The 12,500-nt window shown below is 40.4% G+C and overlaps 1 protein-coding gene across 2 annotated transcripts in view; it reads left to right on the top strand.

Moving 5' to 3' along the window:
• LOC115223714 (exostosin-like 3) overlaps positions 1–12,500 on the top strand; it is a 46,256-nt gene that overhangs the window by 5,915 nt on the left and 27,841 nt on the right. For both annotated transcript variants that reach the window (XM_029794390.2, XM_036512374.1), the window contains 2 exons: positions 1,874–3,210; positions 3,935–3,970. In XM_029794390.2, coding sequence (XP_029650250.1) covers positions 1,947–3,210; positions 3,935–3,970 — 1,300 coding nt within the window. In that variant the 5' untranslated portion in view covers positions 1,874–1,946. The remainder of the gene's footprint in view (positions 1–1,873; positions 3,211–3,934; positions 3,971–12,500) is intronic.

Raw genomic sequence — 12,500 nt, 5'->3', positions numbered from 1 at the left:
GGGATGATACCACCATAAATTCAGCAATTGGATTCTTACACACTTTAAAAGCTCCTGATTTAGAAGTATTCAGTGAGATTTTTTCTTTTTTCTTATTTAACATCCTCCAGAGTAAAAGTCATGACATAGTGTATTGTAAAGATCAAATAGATAAAACTAGAACTGTACTCGAAAACAAACTTGATAATTTTTCAATTTCTTTTACTCCTTTACTTGTTTCAGTCATTTGACTGCGGCCATGCTGGAGCACCGCCTTTAATCGAGCAACTCGACCCCGGGACTTATTCTTTTGTAAGCCCAGTACTTATTCTATCTGTCTCTTTTGCCGAACTGCTAAGTAACGGGGACATAAACACACCAGCATCGGTTGTCAAAGGTAAGAGAGTCCAGTCTGCTGGACATTGTTGTAGAGCTGAAAAAGAGGTAATTTCTACACTTCTCCTCTGGAAGCCATCTACTCGCAATACCAGAGGGCGCACACTCTCCTACCCTGATGTAATCTCCAGGGATACAGGCGTCCAGCAACAGGACCTCCGTAATGCCATGATGGACCGTGAAGTCTGGCGTAGCATGGTAAATTCCATTGTCTCGACCACGGTCGAACAATGATGATGATCGGTTGTCAAGCAATGCTAGGGGGACAAACACTGACACACAAACACACACACACGCATATATATACATATATACGACGGGCCTCTTTCAGTTTTCGTCTACCAAATTCACTCACAAGGCTCTCAGGTCGGCCCGAGACTATAGTAGAAGACACTTGCCCAAGGTGCCACGCAGTGGGACTGAACCGGGGGGGGGGAATATGGAGTCGATGCAGGAATCGGAATTCAGAGATCCAAGAATATATCTATTGAGCCACAACGACATTATAAAATGCTTTATAACAAAATTATCAGTACAATAGTTGACCAAATAAAAGCACGATATTCATCCTTAGAAGAGTTTAAATTCATGGAACTTTCGAATTTCAACAAATTTGATGAGTATTGCAAACAATTCAAAAATCATGGGTACTATTTAAGAGCATCCACGCCAGCTAGTCGTGACTAGCCGATTCTTACTTTGTGTTTTATTTACTTTGTTTAAAACATTATTTAATTTGTGTTTTTGTGTTTTATATATTTTGTTTAAAAAATTTATTTACTTTGCTAGATAGTCGTAGGATCGACTAGTCACGACTAGCCAGCGCGGATGCGCGAGCGCGCGCAACAGGACCACTATTCTTAAATAGTACCAAGGCGACGTTTTTTTTTTAATCTAGGTCATACGGGGGTGATTGCATATTCAGAATCTCCCATATGTAAATCGTAGGAATTCCAAAATTTTTTTACTGAAAAATTGCCGAGGTGGGGTGGATGCAAAGAAATCCATTGCATGCCCAGCCCCGGAAGTCACCGCATGCCACTGATATATATATATATATATATATATATTTAAAAGATAAAGTCGACCTCGGCGCAATTTGAACTCAGAACGTAGTAACAGGCCGCATTTCGCCCAGCGCGTTAACAATTCTGCCAGCTCGCAGCCTTTGGCTTGTTTTATATTACCATGGAATGTGTGTGTGTGTGTGTGTGTGTGTGTATGACTGGAGATGCGTATACACATACAGACTGACACACGCTCACATTTCTATAGTTTTCTTCCATATGCTTTTTTTTTTCTACTTGCATTGATTGCTACATTTTCACCTGACTCCCATTAGAGATTATCCCCTGCAGTACTCATGACAAAAGACTATTTTCGTTCTTGTATGATCTCAAATGTTTAGTTTTTTCTCAGTTTTTTTTTTATGTACAAAACAAATCATACTTTCTAATAAAACTCACATTTTGCATCTTGTATATATCTATATTTCTAGTTTCAAGAGAAAGGCGTAAATGTACAATTGGTACTCTACCGTATAAAAAAGGGTTTTATGAATCAGCGGTGAAATGAATTCTACAAGAAAGTACCAGTTTGTCATATTCATTCTCATTTTAATCTCTGTCTTATTTATATACATCACTTCACCAAAATTGAAAACAAAGCTGTCAAAATACTATGCTTCTTTACCAAGCTTTGCTAGACCCCAATCTAATGAATGTAACATGGAAACATGTTTCAATTCCAAACGCTGTAACATTTCTAATTTCAAAGCCTTTGTGTACCCAAGTGCTGTTTGGAACCGCACTAAGGATAATTCCATTTTGGGAAAGACCTACTTAACCAAGAATCCAGAAGATGCTTGTATGTATATTTTTTTCTGGAAACCAGGATCAAAATTAACAGATTTACAATTTTGGCAGGAAAATGGGTCAAACCACATCATCATTAACTTGGATATCAACAGAAAAGGGCCACTTCCTCCTGGCCATGCATTGGTGGCTCAACCACGCTTTCAGTACTTTACGTTCCGAGTTGGATTTGATTTTATTTTACCATTTTACAATAATAATAATTCAAAGGATACGTGGGAAATACTCCTTCCACTTTTTCCTCTCCGTCGTAAATATTGGATATCGTATCTAAGTGGCTCTCAGCCAAAACTAGATATTTTCAGAAAATATCAACCACTGTCTACCAGTCTTTTTGAATACCTGAAAAGACACAATTCTTCGTTGCTGCCAATAACAGTCTCCAGCGAATGTTCTCCATCGGATATTTGGAGCTGTCCAAAGAAAAAACGACTGCAAATTTTGACCAACTCCACTTTTACCATAATAGTGATGCCACGTCAGTTATTTAAGGAAAATGATTGGAACGTTTTTCAGATTCATTTGGTTGAAATACTTCAAAGTGGATCCGTACCAGTGTTAATCGGAGATAAAAATTACCTACCGTTACAGGATTATATTAACTGGAAGAGAGTTCTTGTAACATTTCATTGGAATATGTTGACTAAATTCCTACCGTTTTTATCTTCTCTCGTCGATATGGACATCTTACAATTCAAACAGTATGGACGACATGTTATGGAGGTGATTTTCTCATCTAAAAAGTCGCTCCTGGCCGTAATCCTCGAATCGATGCATCAACGACAACGAGTTCCAGCACCTTGTTTCGATCCCTATCATCCTAAAATATTATTTACATACCAGCCAAAGAGTAATGGCAATCAGAGCTATGACCAGCCTGGTCATTTTAGAGAGGGCAAACATTCCCTTCTTGATCTGAGAATGCCACCGGAAGCATTATCTTTTATCAACGTAGAACGAAGTGAGTACTAGAATTTTACTTAAATATTGTTTTTGTTAGTGCTGTAGTTGTTGTTGTTAATATTCAGTTCTTAGGTATCATCTACTCTCGAGGGGCTGAGTGTCAAGGATCTCCATTCGGGTAGTCTGGAGCATCGCCTTTAGTTGAACAATTCGACCCCAAGCCTAGTACTTATTCTATCGGTCGCTTTTTACCGAACCGCTAGATTACGGGGACGTGAATACACCAACATCGGTTGTCAAGCGATGTTGGGGGAGCAAACACAGGCACACAAATATACACACACACACGCACATATATATACGACGGGCTTTTTTCAGTTTCAGTCTACCAAATTCACTCACAGAACCTTGGTCGGCTCGACGCTATAGTAGAAGACACTTGTCCAAGGTGCCATGCAGTGGGACTGAACCCGGAACCATGTGGCTAGTAAGCAAGCTACTTATCAAACAGCCGATGTTTTATAACCATGTGATGTGGTGGCGAACTGGCAGAATCGTTAGCACGCCGGAAACATGCTTAGTGGCATTTCGGTCGCCTGCACGTTCTAAGTTCGAATTCCACCGACGTCGACTTTTCTTTTCATCCTCGAGATCGATAAAATAAGTAGCAGTTGAGCACTGGAGTCGATGTAACCGGCCTACCCCCTTCCCCGAAACCGCTGGACTTGTGCCAAAATTTGAAAGCAGTATAACTATGTGATATTTTATCTTTTTATTCTTAGAACCCGGTAAGAGCTGGCCACCCGAAAAATTTACAGGTAAATCTGTTACTTTATTTAAAGCAACAAAAGGAACTTTATTCTGTACCAAGCGTGAATTACATGTTAATAAGGGTTTACCGGTTCGCATCTTTGTATCTGTTCACAGTGTTGTAGTATTCTTGAAGTATTGTGGAATGCTTGTGTGTGTGTGTGTGTGTGTGTGTGTGTGTGTGTGTGTGTGTGTGTCTGTGTGTGTGTCTTTTACTTGTTTCAGTCATTTGGCAGTGGCCATGCTGGACCATCACCTTAAAGGATTTTAGTCAAACACATCAACCCAAATACTTACTTTAAGCTTAGAAATTATTCTATCGCACCCTTTTGCCGATCCCTCATTTCGAGCATACAACGACAATATGAATCTTCAAAGACAGTTGCTCCCATAAATTCTAGGATAAAATTTAGGATTTATGGAGGGTTAAAGTTGGGAACAAAAACAGGACAGTGGAGGCATACAAGGAAACGGAGCGAAAACAAGCACGGAGGGAAGTTAGACCAGAATGAGAGGAAAATAGTGAACGCTGGGAGAAATATTTTCTTTGAAAAGAGAAAAGACAGAAGTGAGAGAAAAAAAACCCCTGTCTTTTGAACGTCCGTGCAGGAAAAGAAAGATGATCATGTGAGGAAAAGAAAGATGGACGATAGTTACGTGTGAGCAACAAGAGAGAGAGAGAGAGAGAGAGAGAGAGAGAGAGAGAGAGAGAGAGAGAGAGAAAGAGAGACGGACAGACAGACAGAAAACGGAGAAAGAGGAAGGCGGAGGAAAAGAGAATTAGACAAGGATGGCGGAAGAAGAGAGAGTAGAGTCGCATCAAAATGGTGAAGAAAAATTTACTTGGAAATGGATGCGTGGTGTTCAATAAGATAATAATCAATAATACATATGTATGCAAATATGTGTGTGTATGTATGCAAATATGGGAACAGGACGTCACCAACTGTGCAAACAACAGGAAATATGTAAGCAAACGTGTTAAATACGTAAACAACGAGAGAGAAAAATGGAAAACAGGACAAGTAAACACAGAGTAAGGACCCTTCATCAGTTGTCGGCTGTTTAACTATTCCTCATTTTGTATACACACGTGTGTATGTCCCGTCCTGTGGTTCTTGTGTCGTCTCTGTGGTGTTTCATGTTCTTGTCCATGTCTGTAATTATTTTTACTGTTTACCTATATAATCGGCGGCTACGTATCCACAATTGACCTTATACGATAAGTATATTTTTTCTCTAGCATTGATACGACTCTTAATCTGTCTCTTTTTCTCTCTCTCTCTCCTCCCTTATTCCCCTTCCTTTCTTTCCCTCTCCATCCGTCTCCCCCCCCTTCTACGTTTCTCTATCTCTCTCACCTCCAGCCCCCTCGATCTGTCTCTTTCTTCTCCTCCCTCGTCCACCTTCTCTCTCTTTTCATCTGTCCCTTTCTCCTGTCTTCTGTTCTCACGTGACAGCTAGCCGCCGTTGAGCGCTCTTTTCGTTTTCAGCAGCCGCAGAAGCAACACGTATTTGTTCGTCTCCCCGTGGCCATTAGGCACAACTTCACAAGAGCCAGCCCCATACTCAACTCGTCCTGTCGAAAGACCCTTGTCCCACGTCCTGGTTTTGTTTTGTTGTTTATTTTTTATTTTTATTTTTACCGTTATGTTTTTTACGTTTTTGTATTCTTATTGGTGTCACGTATTCTGTATTTTTGTTTATGTACTTCGTTCGTTTTCCGTCCTCGCGTTGTATACATTCGAAGCTTTCTTCCAGGGGATCTAATGCGCTTGGCTTAGATTTCCCTTGGCTGGCTGGCCATATCGGAGCAATCTCAAGATTAATCAGCCGAAATTGCTAAGATGATCTGGTTCTTGACTGATGACTGAGGGCTTCGAATGTCCCGTCCTGTGGTTCTTGTGTCGTCTCTGTGGTGTTTCATGTTCTTGTCCATGTCTGTAATTATTTTTACTGTTTACCTATATAATCGGCGGCTACGTATCCACAATTGACCTTATACGATAAGTATATTTTTTCTCTAGCATTGATACGACTCTTAATCTGTCTCTTTTTCTCTCTCTCTCCTCCCTTATTCCCCTTCCTTTCTTTCCCTCCCATCCGTCTCCCCCCCCCCTTCTACGTTTCTCTATCTCTCTCACCTCCAGCCCCCTCGATCTGTCTCTTTCTTCTCCTCCCTCGTCCACCTTCTCTCTCTTTTCATCTGTCCCTTTCTCCTGTCTTCTGTTCTCACGTGACAGCTAGCCGCCGTTGAGCGCTCTTTTCGTTTTCAGCAGCCGCAGAAGCAACACGTATTTGTTCGTCTCCCCGTGGCCATTAGGCACAACTTCACAAGCCAGCCCCATACTCAACTCGTCCTGTCGAAAGACCCTTGTCCCACGTCCTGGTTTTGTTTTGTTGTTTATTTTTTATTTTTATTTTTACCGTTATTGTTTTTACGTTTTTGTATTCTTATTGGTGTCACGTATTCTGTATTTTTGTTTATGTACTTCGTTCGTTTTCCGTCCTCGCGTTGTATACATTCGAAGCTTTCTTCCAGGGGATCTAATGCGCTTGGCTTAGATTTCCCTGGCTGGCTGGCCATATCGGAGCAATCTCAAGATTAATCAGCCGAATTGCTAAGATGATCTGGTTCCTGACTGATGACTGAGGGCTTCGAATGTCCCGTCCTGTGGTTCTTGTGTCGTCTCTGTGGTGTTTCATGTTCTTGTCCATGTCTGTAATTATTTTTACTGTTTACCTATATAATCGGCGGCTACGTATCCACAATTGACCTTATACGATAAGTATATTTTTTCTCTAGCATTGATACGACTCTTAATCTGTCTCTTTTTCTCTCTCTCTCTCCTCCCTTATTCCCCTTCCTTTCTTTCCCTCTCCATCCGTCTCCCCCCCCTTCTACGTTTCTCTATCTCTCTCACCTCCAGCCCCCTCGATCTGTCTCTTTCTTCTCCTCCCTCGTCCACCTTCTCTCTCTTTTCATCTGTCCCTTTCTCCTGTCTTCTGTTCTCACGTGACAGCTAGCCGCCGTTGAGCGCTCTTTTCGTTTTCAGCACCGCAGAAGCACACGTATTTGTTCGTCTCCCCCCGTGGCCATTAGGCACAACTTCACAAGCCAGCCCCATACTCAACTCGTCCTGTCGAAAGACCCTTGTCCCACGTCCCACGTGGTTTTGTTTTGTTGTTTATTTTTTTTTATTTTTTTTTTACCGTTATTGTTTTTACGTTTTTGTATTCTTATTGGTGTCACGTATTCTGTATTTTTGTTTATGTACTTCGTTCGTTTTCCGTCCTCGCGTTGTATACATTCGAAGCTTTCTTCCAGGGGATCTAATGCGCTTGGCTTAGATTTCCCTTGGCTTGCTGGCCATATCGGAGCAATCTCAAGATTAATCACCGAAATTGCTAAATGATCTGGTTCTTGACTGATGACTGAGGGCTTCGAATGTCCCGTCCTGTGGTTCTTGTGTCGTCTCTGTGGTGTTTCATGTTCTTGTCCATGTCTGTAATTATTTTTACTGTTTACCTATATATATATATATATATATATATATATATGAGCAGACATATATACACACATACACACAGATATATATGCATACATATATATATATATATATAGATAGATAGATAGATAGATAGATAGATGTCCGTGCATGTGTGTGTACGTATATACACCTCAATGAAGTATATATATATATATATATATATATAAACACTTGTTTTACAGACATATCTTCCCCCCTCTCTCTCTCTCTCATTCTCTCTCTCTTTCTGTATACATATATATATATATATATATATATATGCGAAGATGATCCGGTTCTTGACTGAAGATTGAAGGCTTCGAATGTCCCGTCCGTGTTTTTTGTATCGTCTTCTAAATGTTTTGCGTTCTTGTCCCAGTTTTCTATTTATATATATATACTAGCAGTACCCCCCCAGCCGCGTTGCTCGGGTTTGTAAGGGAAATAACTATATAAGCATTTTTAGAGTTACTACTTCCATTATAATTCGGGCTTTCTTAGCCATTTTTGTTTTGGTGTCTTCAAGCCATGAAGTCGTTGTTCTAAAAGAACGTTGGTTTCCTTCACAACGCATTACGACGTTGATTTCTTTACACTCCCCTTCCCCACACCCCAGCATCACGAGGGAGGGAAGGGGGGAAGCAAACGTGCAGTGCAGCTGTGAGCGTGGACGCCAACTCCGTCCATCCGACCGCATCGACCACGATGCATTTTATGCATTAAAATGGAATAAAAAAATGATGTTAAATTATTTTTAAAATCGTAGACTCATCGTTGACGCGCGCTAATAGTCAGACGGGCTCGATATGAATCACGACTATAAGATACCCGAATTTGGTTAAACTGCACCGCAAAATGTGGGAGGAGTTAGGAATCTAAATCGAAGGGGACAGACACTCACACAACTACAGTTTTATATATATAGATATGGAAAATAAAATATTGCAATACTAATGTATTACTTTCCAGTTAAATAAAGTAAAGGTAGAAGTATAAATATAGCGTAGTGGTTCAACATTTGAAATATTGTCCAGGTAAACCCTGCTGATGAAGACTAATCAAATTTACGAAGACAAACGCGTTTGAATAGTCCGAAACCTAGGTACTGGATTATCCGATTCTGGGTTGTACATTTATGTAACGTTCTTATTTGTTTGCTGCCCTCACACGTCTTTGCCTGTATATACACAGTGAAGCTTTACTATAGCATCGTAAATGTATTGACTGCTATTTCCAGTAAACATTGGTGCTTTGTTGTACCACTACTCTATATTTATATATATATGTATATAAAAAAAACACATATTTATGTATATATATAAATATATATACGTGTGTGTGTGTGTACATAGATACATATACGAGGGGCTATTGCCATAGTAACGAAGCTAAAACACGCAGAGTGAAACCGTCTGGCAAATATTGACCGTGAGCTCTGCTCTGCACGTGCACTAAATTTTAATGTTCTAAGTCACTTCTGCTGTGACAGAGAAAATTGTGATGGTGATAACTGCTCAGAGGCCAAAGTTGAAGAAAGTGTATGGAGACGAGTGTATGAGCCGCACACAAGTGTACGAGTTGTCCAGATGTTTCTAAGATGGCCGAAAAAATGTCGATATTCACAAACGTTTTGTGAGACCCGCAACCAACAGAACTGAGAAAAACATCGCAGATGAGGGCATAGCTGTAAGGGAAAATCATCGAATCACCATCCCTGAGTTATTAGGGGATGTGCGGATTAGTTACAGTTCAGTTCAGTCCATTATCAGTGAAGATTTGTGTATGAGAAGCATGTCTGCCAAGTTTGTGCCAAAACTGCTTTCAGCTGACCGAAAAGATACTCGGGTTTCAGTTGCACAAAATCTCGATTGTGTCGAAAACGATGAAAACTTTTTGAAAACCTTATGGAAGCCTCACTGCAAGTATCACTAAGCTTTTGGCAAAATTTCATGCGGATTCTCTGCTCATCTTTCTTCATCATGGTCGGTCCGAGGATCACACGCTACACACCTTCCTTCCAAGCACTGTGTGTAAACAGACCACGCCTTTATTTATTTTATCGACTCTGAAGAGATGAAAGGCAAAGTTGAACTGTGACAGAACTTCAAAACAGATCAGAAAAAGCCAGAAGAAGTAATGTTCTAAGCATTTTGTTAACCATGCCAATAGTTTAGCTGGATTGCCGCTTTAACAAAAGACTGTTACACAAGAAAAATTCGTTTAACTATACAGGAAAAGACATTTAACTAAATTTGTTTCTCCATTTTACTTATTTGTATTAGGAGCGGCTGTGTGGTAAGTAGCTTGTTTACCAACCACATGGTTCGGGGTTCAGTCCCACTGCGTGGCATCTTGGGCAAGTGTTTTCTACTATAGCCTCGGGCCGACCAAAGCCTTGTGAGTGGATTTGGTAGATGGAAACTGAAAGGAGCCCGTCATATATATGTATATCATCATCATCATCATCATCATCATCATCATCATCATCATCATCATCATCATCATCATCATCATCATCATCATTTAGCGTCCGCTTTCCATGCTAGCATGGGTTGGACGGTTCAACTGGGGTCTGTGAAGCCAGAAGGCTGCATCAGGCCTAGTCTGATCTGGCAGTGTTTCTACGGCTGGATGCCCTTCCTAACGCCAACCGCTCCGTGAGTGTAGTGGGTGCTTTTTACGTGCCACCCGCACAGGTGCCAGACGGAGCTGGCAAACGGCCACGGACGGATGGTGCTTTTTACGCGCCACCGGCACAGGGGTGAGGCGAGGCTGGCAAGGGCCACGGACGGATGGTGCATTTTACGTGCCACCGGCACGGAGGCCAGTCGGGGCGGCGCTGGCAACGGCCACGATCCGATGGTTCGCTTACTTGTCACCGGCACTGGTATCACAACTGCAATTTCCACTGATGTTGATTGACTTCGATTTTGGTTCTGCTTTCTGATATCTGATTTGATTTGGTTTGATTTATATATATATATATATATATATATATATATATATATATATATATATGCCTGTATGTGTTTGTGTGTCTGTGTTTGTTCCCCCTAGCATTGCCTGACAACCGATGCTGGTGTGTTTATGTCCCCGTAACTTAGCGGTTCGGCATAAGAGACCGATAGAATAAGTGCTGGGCTTACAAAAAGAATAAGTCCCGGGGTCGAGGTGCTCGATAAAAGGCGGTGCTCCAGTATGGTCGCAGTCAAATGACTGAAACAAGTAAAAGAGTAAAGAGTATATGATACGTTAAAAACATTTTACATCGACAATTGTAAACAAAACGAAAACCACAAATGTCCCATATTTGGCTTGCAAATACAAATACAAACAGATGTGTGATTAAAGTTACGCACTATAATATATTAAATAAATCAAATGTTATTGAATATATACAAGCACGCACACACCCATATGTATAAGTATATGTATGTGTGCGCGTGGGTGTGAGCATGTGTATGTGTGTGTGTGTGTGTGTTTGTGTGTATGAGTAAATATGTCAAAATATGTGAGTGCATACGCGTGTCTGCGTAAAATATATATTTACACAAGTGTATGTGCTCATGATTCCTTACATATATATATATATGTGCGTGTGTATGTGTGTGTGTGTGTCTATTTGTGTATGTATGTCTATGTATATATATATATATATATATATACACAAATGGAAAATGTATGTTAAATAAACAAACGACATAGGCAATACTGAGTGAATGACCGGGCGGGAGATAAACACAGAAGGTCTCTATATCTATGTATAATGTATTAAAAATGAATTTCAATCTTGCTTGATTGCTTGCAATGTTACACAGCCAAACTCTAATCTTTCCATTTGACACATAATGATGGGCAAAATATTTTAAAGAGAAAATGACTTTAAAAATACGGTAAATATTTCGTAAAAGACCTGTTCGTAACCTCGGTGTAAAATAGGTTTCTTTTTGCCATAGGATTCTTTCGAGTGCATTCAACGTATCTCACCTCCAAAAATTTGGCTGTTATTTCTAGCACGCTCTGCTACCACGTAACAGTTATTTGCGATAAAGGACCCGAAATACCTGTTACTTTGTAGCAAGGCGTGCAAGAAATAATAGCCAAATCTTTCCTTTTTCTAGAGAAAGGAGCCTTTTACGCTTGATTTCGATGTCATATTCGTTGAAAGCATGCGAAATAACCTGGAAAGGAAAAAGAAACCACGAAACGAAACTCCGTTGCTAGGAAACTCAGATATCCCCGGAGACCCAACGGGTCACGGGTAGTATAGTATACTGTTAAAAGTGAAGTTCAATCTTGCTTGCTTGCTTGCACTGTTACACAGGCCAAACTGGCGCATAATAGGAAAATTCTTTGATAGTAAAGAGCCTCTGAAATGTGAATACGAACGGAATAAAACAAGTTTTGCAAAACTGGACCAGTGGCTATTGAGATATCCCGGGTTTGTGGGGGTATAAATATCAAAAACTGTGCTTAATGGGAAAATAACCGATATAATTGTTACGTTAAAGCATAGCGTGCATGAAATAGGAGCCTTTTATGCGTGATTTCGATGTCACGTTCGTTAAAAGTATGCGAAATAACCTGGAAAATAAAAAAACACGAAGCAAAACTCCGTTGCTGGGGAAACTCAGACTTCTCCGGTGTGTTTGCGTGTGTATGTGTGTGTGTATATGCGTGTATGTGTGTGTATATATGCGTGTATGTGTGTGTGTGTGTGTGTGTCTTTAGAGATCGACGCAAGTGCTCATCAATAATTTACAACAGAATGGAAGATCATGTTTAATCAGACATCGTTTGTTTAAATAAATGTTTTATCTGTATATATGTTTCCATCATAAAAATCTATAGGTGATTTAGTGAATTGCTAATAATGTGTATACGGAAAATTATAGACAGCTCTGTCAATAATCGTGACATACATTTGCCATTTAAATATGGCTAACCCCTAAGGGTGAATGCTACTGTAGTTTGTAGCCCCAGGAGGACACCTCCTCCAGCTGGCCAT

Source organism: Octopus sinensis, linkage group LG23 (genome assembly GCF_006345805.1).
Source record: "Octopus sinensis linkage group LG23, ASM634580v1, whole genome shotgun sequence".
Taxonomy (NCBI): Eukaryota; Metazoa; Mollusca; class Cephalopoda; order Octopoda; family Octopodidae; genus Octopus; species Octopus sinensis.
Note: the sequence above shows the minus strand (reverse complement) of the source record. Positions and strands in the feature narration are given on the sequence as shown.